The 23,467-nt window shown below is 38.5% G+C and overlaps 1 protein-coding gene and 1 pseudogene across 2 annotated transcripts in view; both read right to left on the reverse strand.

The window, feature by feature from the left end:
• Positions 1-23,467, reverse strand: part of Rgs7 (regulator of G protein signaling 7) — a 228,618-nt gene that overhangs the window by 70,936 nt on the left and 134,215 nt on the right. For both annotated transcript variants that reach the window (XM_008847790.1, XM_008847789.3), the window contains exons 5-7: positions 2,306-2,370; positions 1,037-1,113; positions 857-938 (exon numbers count right to left, since the gene is read on the reverse strand). In XM_008847790.1, coding sequence (XP_008846012.1) covers positions 857-938; positions 1,037-1,113; positions 2,306-2,370 — 224 coding nt within the window. The remainder of the gene's footprint in view (positions 1-856; positions 939-1,036; positions 1,114-2,305; positions 2,371-23,467) is intronic.
• On the reverse strand, positions 3,339-4,604 carry LOC103745786 (annotated as a pseudogene).

The following is a 23,467-nucleotide window of genomic DNA, read 5'->3' on the forward strand; positions in this document are numbered from 1 at the left end:
TGGCCTTGAATCATTCTGCCTCAACCTCCCATGTCTTAGGATTTCATGCCTGTGGTACCATACATGAATAGACATGCTATCTCTTGGATGCTCATAACCTTGGTTAAGTTCCTTCCAGAAAGTTTTTGGGTATTGTTAAGAACACTCAGTATTTGTTACATTGATGCATGCTATTTGACGATATAAGAGAGCAAAAGAGCCAAGTTCCTAAGAGATTCAATGTGACATCATTAAAAGTATGAAATGATGGGCTGGCAAGATAGCTCAGTGAATAAACACACTTGACACCAAGCCTGAGAACCTAAGTTTGAGCCCTGGAGCCTACAATGTAGGAGAGAAAGGACTCCAGGAAATTGTCCTCTACATGGGCCCCATCCTTCATTCACAAAATAAATAGACACAAAAACAATTGTTTTAGAAAATATGAGCTGATTTGAATTTGATGCAACATGCTAGTCTTTGAAAGACACGATAGGCACCATTAAGTCCTAAAACAGAAAATAAAGGGAAGTAATAACATTTCGATTTAAACTTTCACTATACAGCCAAAAAAGTAAACAGTAAGCCACTAAAATTCTGCTCTGTTTGCAGTATTTTTTTTTTTCTTTCAAATGTTTATAGAAGCATTCAACAGTTCAAATGTCAAGCGTGAGTTGGCTAGCAACACAAGGGAAACCTGCATCATTTCATTAAAGAATGCGCCATCAAAGTCTGGTCGTTTTATGCAGAGGAGGCCATCTTCCCTTAACTAATTCGCCTAGACACCATGGGGCACTCAGTGAGGGAACCCAGGGGACCTCTTGCTTGCCAAACCTGAGATAGGAATTTGTGGGAACTTGGCTGTGAGTTCACTCACCACTGGCCTGTGTACATCCCAGAATGCTCTCTCCTGGCTATCCAGGATCTTCCTTTCGATTTTGTCTCTCTTCTTGTCCACTCTGCCAACATCAAGAAGGAAGAGGAAGCAGGGTTAAGGCACCGCTTCTGCCCACAAGGCCGCAAGAATACATCTACCCAAAGATGAACAAGGACTCACTTTGCTTGTGCTTCTGCCTGCATGAAAATGAACTCCCATTTCCGGGCAAATGCTCTCTGCAGCCTGGCAAGACTCTCCTGAAAAACACAGCACAGGTGAAGACCCTCCAGGGCTCTTTTCTCACATCCTCAGCAATTATATTGGAGAAGAAAACAAACACAGAGTTTCTAAAGAACTGAGGATACCCTTGCTCTGAACAATAGTGCTTCCTAGACTCAACTGATTAAGAGACTCACATAGGTCTCTAACTCACTGTGCAACTGAGGATGACCTTGACCTTCTCATTCTCCTGCATATCTCCCCAGTACTGGGATTATGGGTATTCACCTCAATGCTCAATTTATATGGTGCTGGGGCTAGAACCCAGGGCTTTATGCATGCTAGGTGAGCACTCTACCAACTAAGCCCCAGCCCCAGTCATCAACCAATACTAATTATCTTACAGGAAACAGGAAAAAAAAAAAGCACTTTGAGAAAAGTGCTCAAGACAAGGTCATTGGATCTTTCTCTGTCCTCCTATCCATGATCCAACTAGTTTGGTGAGGGCCTGACAGTAAATATCAACCCTTGGCAGCCCAGTCCCCACCTCTGCACAGTACTCTGAATTCAGTTATCACAGCACAGCAGTCATTTGAACAAATTATACTAGACTGCTTTATCTGTTGGTGGTGACCAACCTTATGGCTTTGCCAAAGCCCTGTCCTCATAAACATTCTTCAATATTCAGACTTTGGAGATTATTATTGTAAAATTTATCTTAAATCTTTACAGGCAAGTTAGTTTAAAAGAATAAAACATGGGGCTGGAGAGATGGCTCAGCAGATAAGAACACTGATTGTTCTTGCAGAATACGTGGGTTCAAATCCCAGCACCCACATGGCAGCTAACAACTGTCTGTAACTCCAGTTCCGGGGGATCCGACAGTCTCTTCTCTCCTCCACAGGCATTGCACGACAGGGGTACACTTACAAACCTGCAGGCAATACATGCATACACAGAAAATAAAAGTAATAAAATATTTTTTTAAAAAGAATAAAATGTGCTTCTTTTTCTACATGGAGTTTATGTGTTTAGAATTTCACTGTCCCTAACGTGCATAAAAGAGGATGAGAAAAAAGAGAGACTTAACTAAACCACTGGGATGCTGGATCCAAGGAAGCCTGGTCCTTAAGATTTATAAAGGTAGAAAGGTTACAGAGAGCACAGGCATGACCACAGGCCTGATTTCGGTTCATGTTATACCTTTGGATAAGCGTCCTTGGTACTTACAGCTTCATAATCTGCTAGCTCTAGTCTTGCTTTGTTTTGCATTGTTCTCTTGCAGAGGTAAACAGCTGAAAGGGGGAAAAAGAAAAAGCATTTCTTGCCTGCTCATTAACACAGAAGCACTATGTGTGAAAATAGAGTGCTATAAATCGAGATGTTCTCACTTTCTCTCACGTCTAATTTTCACGTTTTTAGACAAAATTGATAAATACTCATGAAATGTGAGTTTAAGTCGAATAGTGGAATTTACAAAGTCATCATTAAATATAAATATTAAGAGATGATTCATTTTTATTAAATGGTCATCATAAGTTAGTACCAGTAAATAAGGGGGGAGTTGAAATATTTTAAAAGAGATTAGGTGAACTTAAAATCTAGAAAGATAAAATCATTTTGTATAAGGTAACTGCAGGAGAAGGAATTCGTTTTGACACCTTGAGCTATTTCCAGATTGTACCATCAACTGCAGAAATCTGTTGCATAAGCTCCAGAACTCTTGATTCCTTCCTCACCTGGTTCACAGTCACCCTTGGCCAGATGTTCTACGCTAGGAGGAGGAGAGAGGAGCCCCTACCCCACCTACAGGAAATGTGCTGTCTTCGTGCCATTTCCTTAGCCTCTTTCGCTGCCATGTAAAGTCAGGCATGGTAGCAGATTTGCAGAACAGAAATGGGGTAGGCGTGGGCAGGGGCAGCAACATTGCCATGGGGCAGGTTCTCGAGGTCTTTAAGGTCATCCTGATGTTTCTCACTAGCATATCAAGACACCCAGGTCTGCAGATAGAGTCCCAATTTCCAGAATATTTTTTGCCATTATTTTCATTAAATATGATACTTGTATTTCATGAGCCCCAAACTAATCATATCTTTATATCTATATATCTATATCTATATTGTCTATATCTATATTGTCTATATCTATATCTATATCTATATCTATATCTATATATGTATGTATTCTAGAATAAAATGACTGGGTGAGGCCTATTAAACATTCCCTATAAGGCCGACTCTGTAAAGTTGTCTAACTAATGTTCCTAAAGGTCAAAACCAGAATTCTGTGCAAGAACCTTGGGAATAATGAGTCAGGCATCTGCAAATGCCTGGACTCCAAGCTGAGCCCTGCCGTTCACACTGGGCTTGTATTTAATCAGGACTGCTGCATGGCCACTTCTATGGCACCAGCACCCGGGACAACACAGCCATCATCAATAGCATTGTTGACAGCTCTCAAGCCATCTCTCATTGAATCCTTGATTTGAGTCAGTGTGTGATTACTTGGTCCTTTGACCACTAATTTGAAAGAAGGGGGATTGTTGCATTTCTCAGTGAAGAAGAACTTCTCTTCTCCCAGTGTATACTCATATACAAGCCCTGCGCGTCTCAGACAGTGAGGATTCAGGTCATCAAAGGAATTCAGAGCTACTGTGCCACAGCAAGAGTCAGCTTCTCCATAGTTCTCCTCTTTACTCTGCACAGAGCTACTATGCTTTCTTTTTCAAGGGCATCCTAGGGAAAGGAATCAATTCCATTTTGATTAAAAACAACATTATCTGAATCACCACAGACTTTCTTCTTTAATTCTATTATTTTTTAACGCTATCTTCAATGAATTTTAGTTCAGTTTTTACTAGTTTTTCTTTCTCTTCTGCACTCTTGAAAAAAATCTCAGAATTCTCTTCTGTTTTCTCATATTCTAAGGACATGTTGCATGTGAGAATGCATGTGTTTTCTACTTTTTCTTCATATCAGGATGCCATGCTCCATGATCCAAAACTAGCCCTCGGATTAAGCTTGTATCAGTTTCAGACTTAGGCTTCATCTCCATGATTTCAAGCATGAAGAGGTCAATGGACTCATCTTTTTTCTTAATGGCCAAAATGGAGTCCACTCTAGCCTCTGTTAAGACACCTGCAAGCTCAACCTGAACTTTAGATCCTACAGACATTCTGGCCACTTCAGTAAGTGTTTCTCTGTCCATTTCTCTGTTTAATTTGTTCCAAAAACTGGAGGGCCATTTCCTTTGCAGCTTCAAAGCCGTCAGTTATTATTCTGGGATGGAGACCCTCAGCGATGTAGCGGTCCGCCTGTTTCAGCAGCTCCTCAATGATAAGGACATTGGAAGTTATACATCAGCAGTTATGTCATTCCTGGGCCGTGGCCACTTTTGCTATTAAAGAGGCTGTTGGGTATTGAATTTGTATTTCGTGAAGCAATATGTTGCCATCCTTAGTAAGAGTGATGTTTTCAGCACCAGAAACAAGCATCTTCATGGTGCCTTTAGGCCCTATGATGATGTTCATGGCCAGCACGTACTGAGCCCGGGCCGCCTCAGCTTTGGGATTCAGGTCTTCACCACCACCATGTTAGGCCAGCTCAGGGAGAAACTAAGAACAATGTGCAAACTGCTCAGCATGGCCCTACTTTTATTTTTTATGTGTAGAAGTATTTTGCCTACATATATGTAAGTGCATATATGCATGCAAGGCCCCCAGAGACCAGAAGAGGGTGTTAGAGTCCCTGGAACTGGAATTACAGATGGTTTTCACAAGAGATTTTGCCACTTGTGTGGTAGCTGAGTAATAAAGGCAAAGAATTTGACCCCAATGCAACTAATAATAGAGGCTGAGCAGCACGTTTCTGAATCACATCTCTGAATGAGGACTCAATAGACCTGGACTGCTAGCACAAGGCTATTTCCTTTAATTACATGAATCTCTACTTATGCAAACAAAAAGCGTCCAGGGTCATACTCCCACAGATCAGCAGGAACATCAGTATGAACCCGCTGTCTATGGATGGAGAAGACAAGAATATTTAGTTGAAGATTTGAAATGCAAAGACCAATGTGTGCTTAGAAAACCCTCAACCCAAATAATGCAAGTGAAACATATGATCATGAGGCAGCTCTATTTTTTTCTTTAAATAAATATTTACTCTGTGATTAACTCATTCCATTTCTTGGGTTTAAAAAATCAGGTCATTCCTATAATTTCGCTTCTCAAGCTTGGGTAGTTTAAAGAGTACCATCTCATATTACAAACTTCAACCAAATCTCCAACCTTGCTTTAAAGCTGAGGTCTTCTCCCCAACACCAGCTTGTGTGTAAATGAAGTGTGTAGGGATTTCTCCAGTTGGTTCTCCTGTTCCCCACAAAGAACCATTAGCAGGGCATCTAACCTATCTGGGATGGAGAAGAAGAAGGAAGGAGAAAGAAGAAAGAGCAGCACAGATTCTTTATGCGTACAGATCTCCATAATATCAGATGTATAAATTGAATTTTATTCCTCACATATAAGGCAAAATGTAGGATATAATTTCAGTAGATATGTGCTTCACCAGAACTTATTTAATTTTAATTTTTATTACATTTTATTTATTAACTGTGTGTGGGATGCATGAATGCCATGGCATGTATGTAGAGGTCAGAAGACAGGTTTTGGGTGTTGATTCTCCCCTACCATGTGAGTTTTGGGAATTGAATTGAGGTCCTCAGCTTGACAGCAGACACCTTTACCTACTAAGCCACCTTCTATCCCCATTCATTTTTAATTTTTTAAGCAAATATATTGTGCCATCCAGGTTGTTGTTCTGGTACACACACACACACACACACACACACACACACACGTGTGTGTATGTATGTATGTATGTATATATAGGGTACAAGTGCTAAACCATACCCTTTGCTCATTCCCATCACCTTACCATCCTCAATCCTCACCACGCCTCACCTCCCTGTCATTGTGATTAGAACATTTAAAATCTACTGTTTCAGTGACATTCAAGCACATGATATCATTGTGTTGTACAACAGAGTTACAGACCTTATTCCTTCTATTTCTCTATACTGTCTAAGCAACATCTCCCTATTCCCCAAACCAGTCCACAATCCTGAGTAATCTTCATTCCACTCTGTTTTTTTTTTTTTTAGGCTTTAAACTCATCTCATTCTTCAACTTAAAAAAATTTATTGAGAATTTGACACATGCATATAATATGTTTTGATCAAATCCATATGTACTCCCTCCCCTCCAACTCCTCCCATATCTCCCCATAACTTTTTTGACAACTTCTTGTACTCTTTCTTTCTTTGGACCTTTTGGCTACTCTAACATTCCCCCCTCTGAAGAGGTAACCCTAAAATCTTTTAAGGATTAGATACAAGCTCCCAAATAGTTTCAACATTTTTGGAACATGGAACAGAGTATGTTGCTAACAAGCCCAAGGACATTTTGACTTTTAGCCAAGAAACTGGCTACATTTCTTTGGGATCTTTTTACCCTGTATGCCTAGCCAATTCCTACTTCCTATTCTTATCATGCCATCCTCTGAAGGGGTTACCCAAATTATGCCTCCCAAGTGCTGGGATCAAAGGCATGCACCACCCGTCTGGCTCAGGGCATTTTGACTTTTAGCCAAGAAACTGGCCACTTTTCTTTGGGGTCTTTTTACAGTAACTGCCTAGACAATTCCTAACTCTTATTACGCCATCCTCTGAAGGGGTTACTCAAATTACCAATAGGGAATCAGGATGCAGACCACTCTGGTTTCCTCCATGCTGAACAGGGACACAGGGTGAGGCAATTGGGGTACCCCTTCAGTGGGTCTATCTAAAGGACTCCCAAATTGCATAACACTTGTCTATAAGGGGAAAAGAAAGTCCTTGAATTGTGAATAGGAGATGTGAAGGAGAAGTAAAGGCAAGAGTAATTAGAATTACAAGTTCTAGACAGGGAACTAGAAAAAAGCCAGGACTGGGCAAATTTCATATGTTCATATGAGAGTCCATTGGAATTTCTTGACAAGGGCTTCCAAAAGCATCCCTCTATTGGGTTCCTCCTCATTTTTCTTTTGTCTGCCAAGCCTGGACTAGAGAGTGATTTGTTTACCCACTGCAGCTTTCATCTTTATTTGCCAATGATTAATGATGCTTAACACATTTCCACATACTGTTGGTCACTTGGTTGTTTTTCTGGGAAATATTTGTTCAGGTCTTTGCCCACTATTTAACTGGGCTATTTGTTTTCCTCTTGACTGACGCAGCCATCCTGATCTGTCACCATCACTCTCTGGACTTGACAGGACAGAAGCTTGAAGTTTCTTATTTTCTTCTTGCTGTTTTTGTGGATTCTGGAGAACCCCCCTCCCCAGGCACACCCCTCGTCACCAACACACACACACGGATACACAGACACACACACACACACACAATCATTGCCGTGTTCACTGATGGGTCCTTGTGCTTGAACAGACCTGGCACAGAGGAGATGCTCAACACACACCTGCTGAGTAAAGCAGCGCTGCTTAGTGGCCACCTGAATCTCTTTCTTTGCTTGCTTGTTTTGTATGATGAATGAGCTGGTGATGATATTGCTGATCTTTCTATTGGAGGATTTGGTTTTTTCCAGTTAGATTTAAACCCCGTTTATTTACTAGAGATGAAAAACCAAGGCTTGTTACATATGGAGGAAATGTATTCACCCCTCCCCCAGCTTCTGTGGAGAAGATTAGCAATATTCAGCAAGCTGGATCATATGGTACTTCTGTTTTTAGATTTGGGAAACCTCCACACTGATTTCCATAATAACAGCACTAGTTTACAAACCCACGGACAGTTGCTAAGGATTCTCCCTTTCCCCATCCTCACCAGCATTTGATGTCATTTGTTTTCTTGATAACAGCCGTTCTGACTGATGTGAAATGGAATCTCAACGTCATTTTAATTTCAATGTCATTTCAATTTACCTTTCCCTGATGGCTAACTACATTAAAAGAATTTTATTAGCTACTTGTATTTCTTGTTTTGACAATGATCTGGATCTGTTTATTTCATTGGACCTTCTATTGATCCACAGTTTTTGGTGTGAAGCTTTGCATGTGAAGCCACTATCTAAAGCACAGTGGGAAAACACTGTCTGTCATGCTGTAAGTTGTCTGTTCACTTTGCTGACAGTTTCTGTTGCTTTGCAGAATCTTTTCAGGTAATTCCATCTTTCAGTTCTCAGGGCTGTTTTCTGCTACTGGGGTTCTAGTCAGAATGTTCTGGCCTATATCCAACTACTTAAAAGTTTTCCCTATGTTTTCTTCGAGCAGTTTCAACATTTCAGGTTTGAAGTTCAGGTCTTTGGTATACAATGAATTGATCTTTGTGTAGGAGAATTTCTATTGTGTGTGTAATATATGCATGTGAGGTCAGAGCAAGGTGTTGGGTGTCTTCCCCTATAGGGAGCTGATCAAAACTGGGCAGCTAAATTGTTCAGTGTCATTCACCTCCAAAATAAAAAGTGGAAAATGAGCATTATAAAGTGACTTGCAGACAAAGTAGAAATTGCATGTTGTTTGTAAAGATGACTTTGCCCACATGTCATTTAATTTCTTCTGGATTACACCTTTATGTGAAGCAACCGGACTGAAGTAGGAATGACTTGTACACACTGAATTGCTTTGCATGGTCTATTTGAGAGTCTCATTTGAACTGGCTTGAGATTCTTGTCTTTTTCTATTTGAAAAACTCAAATAAAATAGGAAGCAACAACAAAATTTCTAAGATTATAAAATATATTTTTCCTGATTTCAATTATCTTTGCAATTTATTATTAACCTATATTTAAAAAATATTTTATTCAATTTTTTAAATTTTGTGTGTATGAGTATATTGCCTGCACATATGTGAGTAAACATGTGTTGTTCAATGCCGCGGAGGTCAGAAAAAGCTTCAGATTCCCCTGGAACTGGAGTTAAGGACAGTTCATAGCTGCCATGTGGGTGCTGGGAATCGAACCTGGGTTCTCTGCAAGAGCAGTCAGTGCTCTTAACTGCTGATCCATCTCTCCAGCCTCAATCTACAGTTTTTAAAATAATTATTTTTAATATTTATTTATTTACTTATTTACTTTATTTATTTATTTATTTATTTATTTAGTATGAGTATAATGCCTGCATGTATGTGAGTGCACCCGTGTTGCGCAATGCTGCGGAGGTCAGAAAAAGGCTTTGGATTCCCTTGGAACTGGAGTTAAGGACGGTTCATTGCCATCATGTGGGCGCTGGGAATCAAACCCTCTGGTCCTCTGCAAGAGCAGTCAGTGCTCTTAACCACTGAGCCATCTCTCCAGCCCCTAAAATAATTATTTTTAAAAAGTGGAATCTTATTCCCCTAATTTCCCATAATGTAGAAGTCTTTCCTTCACGGGGATATTTATGCAGAGTATTGCTATCTGTAACAAGCATTTATTCATGGTGTTTATAAAGAAAGACTGCATTTTAAAAGAACTTGGAGAAATACATTTCCTTAAAACCCTAATTCCACTGATCACCTTAAAAGTCTTTGAATAGTGGAACAGAAGTTAGAATACGAATGCATCTCTCAACTCTCATCAGTGAAGCTTCCTCATGCAACAGAGGGGTTGCACCTGTGTCATGCAGAGGTCAGAAGAGGGCGTTGGATTCCCCTGGAGCTGGAGTTACAGGTGTTTGTGAGCCACCATGTGGGTGCTGGGAACTGAACCCGGGTCCTCGGCAGGGGCAGCCAGTTCTCTTAACCCCTGACCCATATCTCCAGCTCCTAAAATAAAATATTTTAAGGATGATAACTGCTTATTCTGATACTTAATTTCTTTTGTCTTCATTTATTCTTTCATCTAATTCTATCTTGACTTGATTTCCTTTCTACAGATGATATCTTCATAGATCTCTAAGCCAGGATCTGACACAATACCTCAATCTTTGTCTTTCTATCACATTTGGGTGATAGCATATGTAATTATAAAACTGCAGAATGACCGTTTTTCCTCAACACCGTAGTGATGTTTTATTAGTAATTTCATTAGTGCTTATACAATTCATTTGTGAACTCATTACTCTTGATGTTTTAAAGAGATACTTTATGAGAGAAAAATTTAATTTTAGCACAGCGCTCTGTGCCTGGAAGTCTTAGACACTTGGAACGGCTATAGCAGAGACAAGCCTGGGAGACACTGTAAGACAGAGTCAATTTAAGGAAAAAAAAGCAAACAGAACAACAATAAAAATCTCTTTTTCCTTTTTTTGCCACCATTCTACCTCATCTCCTTCTCCTTTGTGTGGCATATTTATTAATGACACATGTTGAATTCCCCAAAATTTTGGACTAGTGAGATGTCTCAATGGGTAAAGGTACTTGCCACCAAGACTCAGGAACCAGATTTGATCTCTGAGACCCACAAAGTAGGAGGAGAGACTTCCACACCACACACTGTGGCACCAAAAATGTAAATATTAACTTAAAAATTCACGAACTTTTAACAATACTCCTAGTATTTTCAGATCTAATGATTAATGTTTTTTTCCTCTGCTCCTGAAAACAGCTCAGCGCCTTTCACTGAACATTGATAGTTCCCTAAGCTCTCTTTCTGAATGTCCTGTATGTCTCCTTTTGCATCTTCTCACTTTTTTCCATGTTTCTGAAACTGCTTCCTAGATTTCTCCATCTTTTTATCACATTTACTGCAGTCTGGATAAATCTTTCAATTTACTAAGTCACTTAATATCTACTCTAACTTGTTCACTAAGACTTTAATTACAGAATTTTCATTTTGCATTATTACAAGATCTAGTGGGTTGTTTCTCAAACCATCCTAAAAATATCCCAATGTTCCATTTTATTTCCTGACAATTTCTGGCCCTCTTTGCAACAATCTAAAATGTAACTGAAATTATTCTAACATAAATCTCTTGTTGTTCTCTCACTCTGCTCCCCTATAACATGTTTCTTTAGCTGGTGTTCCACTTCTGTTTTGAGCTGTCATTTTGGTATTGTAGATTTTTTGCAGCATTCTATGTGCAATTGTGTTCTATGGCAATTTCAATTTTACTTTTTTTAGATATTCCAAGAGGGGTCACATGCTGCAAGTCCATTTTATGTTTGATTACCAGCTTAGGGACTTGTGGCTCCTTGCTTAGACTTCTCATAAGCCTGGGATTTTATTTCTGAGCCATGATTTTCTCTTTCTTTCTGATACTTATTGCTTCCTTGGGCCACATTGTATTCGTCTGTTGCCTTCACTCTCTATCATCTTCCTCATCAACTGTGGACTCAAATCATGTTGACTGTCACTCTAGGGACATTAATTCCCAATACCAACCTAGTTTTTCCCAACGTTCAATCTAGCCTCTTCCAGACCTCTGTAGGCTTTCAAATTTAGTCTCTTTATTTCAATTTATTCTTTATTTTTGATGTGGGATGATACTTTTCTCTAAGTCATGTATTTTACCATATTTTAGTCACCATTTCTTTGTATTTGAAGAAAGACAGCATTTTTTCAAATATTTTGTTTTTATTTTATGTGTATGTGTATATTGCCTGCGTGTAGGTAAGTGCACCCATGTTGTACAATGCCCATGGAGGACAGAAGAGGCTACTGGATCCTCTAGAACTGGAGTTATGGACAGTTGTTAGCTGCCATGTGGGTGCAGGGATTTGAACCCGGGTCTTCTGCAAAAACAACCAGTGTTCTTAACTGCTGAGCCATCTCTCCAGCATTTTCAATTCTCACTCTGAAAACTCTTCTAGTGAGGACGAGTAACACCACCAAGACATGCTCTTGGGGTCTTGTTCATTGAAAGACTGATTTCCCTCACTGCCTTGTCTCATATAGTGGCTCCCACCAGTATAACCAATTGTTAAAGAAGAAGGTTTCTGGAGCTGTGGAGATATCGCAGTGGTTAAGAGCACTGGTTGCTCTTGCAGAGGACCCAGGTCTGATTCCCAGCACCCACATGGCAGTTAACAGCCATCTGTAACTCCAGTTCCATGGGAATTGGACACCCTCTTCTGACCTCCGCAGGCATTGCACAACACGGGTGCACTCACATACATGCAAGCAATACACTCATATACATAAAATAAAAATAATGAATAAAATAAAAAAGATTTCCAATGACAACATTTCAAATGAAACTGTATTGAAACATCCAGGGGGTAAAATTTAATATTACTTGTGATTTATGAAAACAATTAGCTGTGTTTAAATTATAGAAAAATTATAAATTGCCAGGCACGGTGGTGCACGCCTTTAATCCCAGCGCTTGGGAGGCAGAGGCAGGCAGATCTTTGTGAGTTTGAGGCCAGCCTGGTCTACATAACGAGTTCCAGGACAGCAGGGGCTACAAGGAGACCCTGTCTCAAAAAGACAAAAATAATAAATAAAAATAAATAAATGGGAGTCATTCCATACTATTAGGATGTATAACTAACTATACATTACAGAAATTTTGTTGTGAGGAACAGATTTCATTCTAATAGATGGTTAAATTTTAGAATAAAATTTTAATCTAAACTAGAAGATACATTCTATTTGTCTAGTCATGTTGTATTTATTTGCATATATGATAGGAAAGATTCATTTTGAGGTGGGGTCTCGTATATCCCAGGTTGGGCTCGAACTCCCTATATAGTCAAACATAACACTGAACTTCCGGTTCTTCTGCTTCCGCTTCCCAAGTCCTGACATTACGGGCAGTTTTATAAGTTTTGTAAGAGGGGACTTTGAAGTCATGATTATATAGATTGGTTCCTTGATCACATATTAAAGCAGACAGCCATGAAGACAAGACAGCTGTAATATCTGGCTCTGTCTCTTTCTCTCTCTCTCTCTCTCTCTCTCTCTCTCACACACACACACACACATACATCTTTTAATTGATACTGCTTCTTTTAGAACCAAGTGTGAGAACGTACAATTAAGAATATTCACACCATTGAGTTCTACAATTTCACTTTAAGAAATTTAGCTTAAAAGAAAAAAAAAACAGACAAAATTATTTGGACCCATTATGGATTTATCTGTTTGGAAAACAAAACTAAATACTGAAATAATCCATGAGATTCCTAACTGATAGAATGTTATAAAACTACTAAACAAATCTTTTGAAAAGAGTTGTGATCACAATACAATGTCTAAGCAAAAAATACAATATATGTTTTGAAAAATATGTATAGCCAGGCGTGGTAGTGCATGTCTTTAATTCCAGCATTTAGGAGGCAGAGGCAGGTGGATCTCTGTGAGACTGAGGTCAGTGTGGTTTAAGTAGTGAGTGCTAGTCCAGGAGAGACCCTGTCTCAAACAAATAAAAATATGAATATATATTCATAACAACAGTATGCTACATACAATATACATTATGTAGGAGTGCTAGTTATTTTTAGGAGGGTTTAGGTTTTCTTGTATCACCTTTTCTTTTCTTTCTATACCTTAGAAATTTTCTACAGGAAATAAGGGTTATTTTACAAAATAAATGCAAGCAATAATATTAACATTCTGATAGCAAACTTTAATCACAAATGTAGAGTGAGAACTTTCTAGAAACGTGAGCAATGGCTGAGTTAACGTTAGGAGATGATGTTAAGAGGAGTTGAGAGCTGATGAGAACCACATGGGTTCTGCAGAAACAAAGCAACTATGTCTCAAAGAGGAAGAGATGAAAGGCCCAAACTGGGCTAGAAACTTTATTCATGCATTCTATCCAAAAGCTGTGAGATAGAAATGCAGTATTCTGTGCTACCCAGTATGTCAGCCACTAGCTACAGGTGATCATAGAGCCCTTAAAATGTGATTAAGAGGCCAAGGAGCTAAATTCTAAATTTAATTCAATTTATATTTAAAGACGTGGTCAAAAGCTTCTCTATTGTACATCAGGGGAGTGGAACAGAAAAGACGCTGATATTTCTGGTGGTCAGAAGTATCTAGTTATTTCCCAACAGCAATAGTGATCTTCCCATCAGGAATCCAAGATCATGCAACCTTCCACATCTTTATGTTCATTCCACATGAGAAAACTGAGTGCTCAGCTTCCCTTAGAATCAATAAATGTTGGGGAAAGGATGTGGGGAAAAGAGAATACTTACTGTTGATAAGAATGCAAACTGGTACAGCCACTATGAAAATCAGTGAGTGTGTTCCTCAAAGAACTAGAACTAGGTCTACAACATGATCCAGCTATACCACTCTTGGGCATATACTCAAAAGACTCTGTATCCTGCTACAGAGATACCTGCTTATTTATGTTCATTGCTGCTCTAGTCATAATATCCAGGAAATGGAAACAACCTAAATATCCATCAACTGATGAATGAACAATGAAAATATAGTATATTTATACCCTGGAATATTATTCAACTATTAAGACAAAGGAAATTATGAAATTTGCATGTAAATGGATATAACTGGAAACAATCATTCTGAGTGAAGCAATCCAGACCCGTAAAAAATTTGCATGTTCTCTCTTATAAGTGGATGCTAGCTTTGAATCTTTAGATAGGTGTGTTTCAATTGAAAAATCCATAGAGATCAGGAAATGATCAGGGCTCATGGCAAATGAGATAGAATGTAGTGATATAGAGAGAAAAGGGAGAATAATGGAATAGGAAGGGTTAAAAAGGAGAGCGTATGGGGAGGGATAGACAATACTAGGGACTTTTTGAAAAAGTCATACAGATAACTACTACAAAACTGATTCCTAGTGACTTATTGTTACAACCACTCTCAACTCTCATCAGAGAAGCCTCTCTTACAACAGATGACAATTAACACAGAGACTCACAACTGGTCAGCATGCAGAATAAGAGATTGTGGGGTTCTCAACCCTAAATTGGACATTGATATTAGTCCTTCTCCTCCCAGGGCTCAGGGATTATTTGGGGGTGGAAAAGATCATAAGGGCTAGAGGTGGTGGATGAATACAAGGAATTTGTTTTCTGGACACAACAGTGTAGTTTCACATATAAATCAACATTTTTTTTTAACTAAGCTAAGTTATGAACTGAAAGTAAGTCACAAACTATCTTCTCCCAGGGAATGGTCACACCTGAGAGAGATATAGGCTTTGCTATTTCTTTTCTCTTTTTCTTTTTTCTCCTTGGTTCTGGGGATGGAACCTAGGGCCTAGGGAATGCTCTCTTCTATTGAGCTGACCTCCATCTGCTCCAACATTTCTTCAAGCAGGTTTTACTGCTTGTTCTGTTGTTGTTGTTTAGTCCGTGTATATAGCGCCTATGTAAAACACACAAAATTTAAGGAGTAAAGGTATTTCCGCTATAATTTTGGAGTAAATCTATGTATAGTTTCATAATTTTGAACATTTTATTGAAATGAGAAGCTATCACTATTCTTAAAAAGGCAAGTATTCATGTTCCCTTTTTACTTAACTTTACTTCTCTCAAATTGTCCAGAGGGATTAAACAAAAGTAATCTAAATTTTAGAAAGAATTGCTTTTAAAGACAGCACTTTCCCTGTATTTCAACTGGATAAATGAAATTGTTTTGTCTCTATAGGTTGGTCACAAAAGTTCTAGTAAAGTTTACATACATGGTCTAACATAGACTACTGACCATGAGTGTATGTGCATATGTGTATGTGTATATATTTGTGTATATACAGACGTGTATATGTGTGTATGTGTACAGTTTTAAAAAAGAATTCATTGTGTAGCTCAGGTTGGCTTCAAATTCATGATCTTGTCTTCACCTTTTTAGTGCTCGGGTTATAGGCGTGGGCCATGACATTCAGCTGACAGCAAAATTTTTGAAAAGCATTAAGTAATAGCTAACTTAGATTCTTTCAGTGTATAACACACATTTTAACTACTTCTCAGACTCTTAAATATATAGGCATCATAAATGATGCAAAACATTGCAGTGTGTCTTCCACTAAAGATTACCAAGAGCTAATATTTTCATCATTTCACAGTATTAAAAGTTAAATCTCATAAGGTATCAAAATAATTCCTATTGCTATGCTTATGAACCTTGAACTTAGAATGCACACCTTCAATATATTTAAAGTTTCCAAGGAAACCAATGAGGATACTTCAAGAAAAGAATAATGTGATTTTCAATTGAAAAATCCAATGACTGCTGTAGCCCTAGGGTATGCCCATTGGTGTGTGCTATATTCTTCTAGAGACAGAAATAAGCCTTATATTTGTGAATCCAGCAGTAACTGGTGTCACCCTTCTTTTCTTATTCTTCTGCTCTGCTCTCTTAATGGACAATTTTGATGAGTGACCATTTACTAGTGACCATTTGGGTAGAAAATGTAATTAGATTTTGAGACTCAGCTTTGCAGATATGGAAATTGAGGTTCAAAAATGTTAATCCAGGATTTTAAAGACAGTTTGTCTAATTCCAAAATGCATGCTTTTCCTGGTGCACTATGCCAAGGAAAGAGAAAATTCAATGTGTGCAAGGTACTCAGTGAAACACTGGGTGTGGACATCGTGTCCTAAATGGATGGATGGGTGTGTTAAGTAAAGAATTAGAGGTCAAGCAAAGGTCAGGCTGGAAATACGATGAGGTATAAAGCTCACCTGTGAGTCCTGTCTGTCTGTCTCCTTGAAAATAAGCTGACACAGACCAGGAATCATATCTTGCTCCAGCCATTGCATTAACATAACACCCTGTACACCCCTAGATGCTCAATAGGTGTTTGCAGATGTGCACTGACAGAACTGGTCATGTAGACAATTACGTAAAGTCAGTCAGTGAACTTGCCAGCTGGGGACTTAAATACCAAAGTACTAATTTCTCAGTGTCCCTCTGACACCTGACATGACCCTAGCATACCTATATTGCCTCCCAGATTTTAGCAAGAAGTCCTTGGTACACACATTCATTATGGTTGCACTGGTCACTTTGGAAAGATGCTATGGACCACTGTCTTTGGTAATTCTTCCTGTGCTGGGATCAGCCTACACAGGACGCCCATTAAAGACCCCTTTGTACTGTACCAGTCTTTGGACAGAATTTAGCTGCCTGCACACATTTCCAAACTGGTGATTCCATTCTCAATAGCCCTCTTGGCACAATTTGCATATTTCATTGGGTGGTCTGAATTGATGATCTGAAGTGACACCTGGGTATAGGAGCCCTAGGTCCACCCGATAACTTAAGGATAGACATTATTCTTCCTCAGTAGGCAAAGCATGTCTACATCAGAACTATGTTTTAGAAATCTTTGCTGGCTTCAGCCTTTGCTTTAGCCTCCAGGGAATCTTGATCGAGCAATAGGCTAGGGCTTCAAGAACAGCAGTAATCCCAGTGTGTAGTATGCTATCGCTGTTTCTTTTATTAGAACAGCTCACAAAGCTTCACAAAGAACACAGAAAGCAGCAGCAGGATAGCAGAATGCCTTAGAAAAACATGTCTTAGCTCAAAGATAAAGTTCGTTAACAAGAACCTAACACCACAGACTTCACAAGAAAGCAAGCAGCTTCACAGAACCCGTTCCATAACAATGCTGCATAGACAGCAGTGTAACACATTTGCTGCACGTACTAACCTGCGAACAGTTGTGATCACTTAAGTTTAAGAAGTTAGAGAAAATCTTTAATTATCTAACTTTAGGGCCTCTTCTTATTGTGACCAGTGTGAGGCTTGGCCTTGGCTTGGTGTCCCTGCAGCTTTCTGGAGCTCAGCTGTCTCACTGGCAATGCATTTAAATGTCCTCTAGCTCTGACTTGTGTAGTGGGAAGAGATCAGAGTCTCACACTGGAAACGATGTCCTGAACCAGGCAGGTAATACCTGCAGTTGCTTAGCCTACCAAAATACCCAAGGTCTTATAAAAAACTTCGGGTTGATTCTCCGTCTTCAGTACAAAATCAATGTTAAGTCTCCTTTCAATCAAGACAATGTAGATATTTCTTCATGCTCTCTACCAACCTTTCTCCACATTCTCTTTGCTCAAGAAATAGATGAACTTGGATATGTGAGTTGCCCTGTTAAATAGATTTTAATTGAAGAAATTTTTTTCTGGCAAATCACTTGAGCAAAAATGTACTGTTCAAAAAAATTTCTCTAGTAAATCAGAACAGTCTTTATTTTAATCATAGCCACTGCGAGTGGCAAGTTTCCTTTAGCAAATCTTGAATGGAGATCAGTATACTACCTGTAGTTATTAGCTTGAAGTAAAAGGATGGGCAGATAAATAATATCTATCTATATAGATATATATGTATAGATAGATAAATAAAAGTATTTATATATCTATCAGAGTCTTGCTTCTACAATGACACTTTCCAACTCTTCTATAACTTACCACCCCTTTTCTGATAGCTAAAACCTCCATCCAGACCAAGATGTTTCCATCTAATCCTGTTCCCTCACCATGAATTACCAGAATTATGTCCATTGCATTAATGCACAAAAAAGGTCCCTGAGTATGTGGTTCAATCAGTCATAAGAAAATAAGAAGTACTTGGCTCACCCAAGGAATTGGACCTGGATAAGTCTGTTAATCTACACACATCTGGAATCCATGATTTTCAAAGCATGGCCTGCATAGCTATCCACTGCCCTGAACCATAAAATATTCTCAAACTGCAGTGCTTCCCATCAGTTTACATGAGAAAGGGCAAATAGGCCCTACTAAAATTTGGAATTTGTAAACTGAAGTGGGATGGTTAGTAAATCTTACCGAAGTGTCTACTTATAACACTTGGTAATACCCAAAGTTGAAAAGGGGATTCTACTTGTCCTGCTGTGGACGTATCGTATTCGTGAACTGTGTTGTCCTTCTGACTTGATCATGATTTTCAGACAAGGATGTTCATGGCTTTAAATTGAAAAGTAATGTTTAGCTCATGTCAGTTCAGTTTATTATAAATTGTTCAGTTAATCTGGCAAAGTGCAATGATATGTATTTTCATAAACGGCATTCTTGGACTGTAAACTTCCAGAAAGTTCACAAATGTACAAAGTCATGTTCTAGTTCAAAACTGAGCCTCCGTGCTGACTGTTGTGATGCAGATACTCTACTTTTTACCACAGTTGTCTTGACCTCCCTCATGCCTTGGCCTCCTGTCCTCACTGCAAGCCTATGGCTCAGGTCTCTCTGGATGATGCAAATATATGCATGGAAGCCCATTCCCAGCTCTGTGATAACTGATTTGGACTGCAGTGATTTTGTCTTTGCACAAAAATATGAAAAATCTCACTCATCTTGATTTTCTAATAATAGAGTTCATGGAGACATGGAATCCATAGTCCCATAAACTGATCTACAGAGGTTTATGTATTGCAGAATTTACCCAATAAGTTCAAGTTTGATGATGGTAATTGAAGTCGAAATGCTAAGAAGATAAGAATCTGTTTTTAAAATCTGCTTTGTAGCTATACAAGTCAATGTTTACTTTTAATCCCAGCATTCCTCATCCCCAACACACATACATTCGCACAGACACACACTATATTTACATATGTATACTATACTATGGCTCCATTGTTGGGATATTATTTTCCTGCTTAATATATGAATAAACTGTTACAGTAGCCAGAAAGACCCCTTAAGAAAGTGCCTGGTAAGGGGAATGAAATCTCTAGTCTGGGTGGAGGCATCACATTACGGGAACACTTACATTCACATTAATGAGATGGTGAACTTTTCCTGCCTGGACTCCTCACCCCTACTATATTCACTTATGGACAGGGCCCTATGTAGCTCTCCATAAATCTCCTTGCTTTTCTGAACTTTTTAGAAAAGCATAACATCTCCTTTTCTTCTGTCTGTATCTAAGCATGCTTTTCCTAATACTTTGAGCTGCTCCAACATTTTGGCTTTCCTTGTTCTTTCTCTAAAGTTCCCCTCTCCTACCCCCCAATTAGCTGTTAGTCTGACACATGCTGACCTTCATGCTGGCTTTAAATTGGCACAAGCTTTTCTCCTTCACTTCTCCATTCTCCTCTGGGCAAATGTTGAGAATTATAGCTTGCCTGCACCTGAACATTTTTCTTTAAACTCTGATAGAATTGTACTAAATCTTCTGTTTTTTTTTTTTAATGAGTGTTACTAAGAACCCTAAAACGAACCCCATTTTCTCCTGTATCAAAATAACGATGAAAAAGCAAAAATAGTAGAGACTCTAGTTAGGCATCTAAGAACTGAATATCCATTACCATAAAATATCAACGTATTTCTTTCCTTTTTCAGATCACTGAAGATAATTTAAAGTAAAAGGCTACATTCATAAAGATGGTAAAGAAGGAGCTCAATCAGAAACCAACAGAACAGGTCATCAGGTATTAACATCAAGGCCATGTCACTGGGCTGGTTCCCACATAGACAGCCAAACAGCTAGATGCTCCCAAGCTGGTCGCTCAGAAATTTGTGGAGTAACTCTCAACACAGCAGAGAGCATCTGTGGAAATGAGAATGTGAACTGGAAATGAATTTCAAGCATTAATGTGATTTAAATTTTATAGATATCATGTTTAGGAATAGTTCAACTTTCATTTTGATAACTAGTTGTGAATCCAATGTAGGGATGATGCAAGTCTACAGTCAATACATTTACATACACATGAAATATTATTGCACATGTATATGTACCTACATGTGGCTATTTAACAGAGTAAACCAGGTGTTTAAATATTTGGAGAAGGAATTTAAAAGTCAGACCTTTTAATGATTTAAATCGTTCATTAAAAAGTTTTGCATCTTGAAATCACAAAAGCTTCTTTTAAGAAGAACAATTTAGGACTTTAATTTGCATTCTTTATATGGCATAAATATTTTAGTTCCTTTGAATGAAGACTTGTGATAATGAGTAAGTTTTCACTGTTACATAAATACAATATATATTCTTTTTCAGGAGGCAGTTTGCTATAGTTTTCATATTTTAACATTATTAGCTCATGATGAATACTTCTTTTATAAAATAAATTATAATGCTAATACTACCCTTTATAATTATAATAAGCAATAAGGAATACAGTAATTAAAGCTTTTATTTCATATGCAGAAACTTTTATCTCATTAGTCCCACAAATTAAAGGTTACCCTACTATACTTCTGCCAAATCAGAGGAGATTTTATAAGTTGCCTGGGTTACTTTACGGTCCCTTTTTCTGCAAACACTGGCTCTCCCCTTGTATCTATGATACCTGATGGGGACTGTCACAAGATAAGAAGGCAGGGCTCCTCAGTCTTCATACTGTGTCTTTCTCCAAGTTGCCTCACTGCTGCCTCAGTCTTTGACCCAGGTCTGTGGACCTGATAACCACTGAGAAATAGTTTAACCAACTATAATGCAAGATTACTTGACCTAGACTTGCCTGGCCTCTGTGCTAAGCTAATGACACGTGTTTAGAAGCAGCAGACCAAAGAAGAAACAAGGAGATGACACCACAGATCTCTCTATTCTAGAAGATCTCCACCTAGTCTCAGAAAAAGAATTAAATATTCCTCCCCTTTATTAACCTATCACCTGCTGTTATTCCTATGCTATAATGTTAACACCTTGACTTCGAAGAGTTGAGAAGCTGATGAGTAAATGAAGTTCCCCCTTTCTCGTTCTTTGATCACTGGATAAGGCTATTTTATTTCCTCAACACTTGTCTCCTGGATACTCTTTTGTTTTTGTTTTTTTTCCCAAAGGATACATTTACGGACATGGGAACAGTAACAGTAACATTCTATTGGAATGAAATGGTTGGATTTCACACCATTTTTCACTTCTGCAAGAAGGGAAAATACAAAGAAAAGAAATGCCTAACTTCCTGTAATTCCAGGTACTTGGAGAAGACTTCAGGATGAAAAGATTAAGAAGGGCCCAAAAGCAGAAATAAGATAAACAAGCACAACACACTTAGTGACCATTGGTCCTTCATTTCTCTATAAAAATCTGCTCTTAAGTATCTGGTATGACATGAGGGAACATGGAATTCACTCCCTTCCACCCTCACAGTGAAAAAAGGATGAGCAAAGTGAAAAAAAGCAGCTTTCTTGTCATTGAGGTCTCAGAAAGACAAACCATCAGCCCTGATATTGGCGAGACAGACAAGGTTGCATGGAGCATCATGACAGCAGAACAGCTCTGGATGCGAGCGTTAGGAAGAAATACCCAAGCTGCAACTCTGATTGTTGGAGGCCCAGTGTGGACAAACCCAAGATTCAAGCCTCCTTTGGTGTCAAGAAGAAGTTTTAGGAGGGCTAAATGTCTTTGTAACTTTTACCCCCAGGAACCCTATCAAGTTCTCAAATGAGATCTGAGAACAATGCCCTCATGCTTTCAACAAGAGGAAGGGAAAGCCATCTTTCTGAAATACACGCAGAACATTCTGTTCTTCACAAGGCCTGTTTCCAGGAAGATTGCTTGAGTAGAGCCTTACAGAGTGAGATTATTCTAGAGTCCAGGGAAAATGCCTAACCCCAGCTAGTCCTTTTAACACATCTAAGTATGAAGAAGTTTCCTACAATCCAAGAGTACTTGTGGAAATCACCCCCTAGGTCTACTATAAGATTGAGTCCTGATCACAGTGTTGCACAAGGTAGAAGCTTGTCAGCACACATCCAGCACAGCTCCATACAGCTTAAAGAGTAACACATGCCAGACTTTGTTCAAGAAGCTTCTAGGGAAACCCAGGAAAGCAGGAGGGAAGAAGACTAAACCAAGGACCAAAGGAAAATGTAAAAGGGTTATACTTAACATAGTATAAATTCAGAAAGCCAGTTTTGGAGCAATTTAAGGTTTAGGGAGACACTGAGTAGAATTTACAGAGAGTTTCCCTATTACCACCTCAGAACCACTCTTCTTTCCCCTATAATTAACATGTTACATTAGTATGGTACATTGGCTAAATTAGAGCCAGTTTAACATGTTGGTTATTAATTATTAAATGCCACCATTTACATGATGTTTCGTTCTTTGTGTTGAACGGTCTATGCATTTTCACAATATTTACTCACATTTATCTGTCATTCCAATCTCATCTAGAATAGTGTCACTGCCCTCAAAATCCTCTATGCTTTACAGATTCTTTGTCTTTTCCTGAAATTCATTTGTCTAATCTGGATTTATTTTGATTACTGTCCACACGGAATATATTTTTCCACTACTTTATTTTTAAATCTGTCTTTATACGCAAAAGGATAATACCCTCTTATTATCTTTTTAATATCCACTGGATTGGTACTGACTAAAGTCTATTAATTTTAAAAAATCTATGCACTCAAGTAAAGATTTAGAAACAACTAACACCAGGCATTAAAAATCACAGAGCACTGATGGATATTAAAAGGAAATGACAAAAGCTTGAGTCTTTCTATAGACAACCATGACACCGAAGTGTAGAGTCTCCATTAAATATTTCCTAAAATAAGTATTATATATAATAATTATCAATGGGTATC

This window comes from Nannospalax galili, unplaced genomic scaffold, assembly GCF_000622305.1.
Source record: "Nannospalax galili isolate Female #2095 unplaced genomic scaffold, S.galili_v1.0 scaffold604, whole genome shotgun sequence".
In the NCBI taxonomy this organism is placed as follows: Eukaryota; Metazoa; Chordata; class Mammalia; order Rodentia; family Spalacidae; genus Nannospalax; species Nannospalax galili.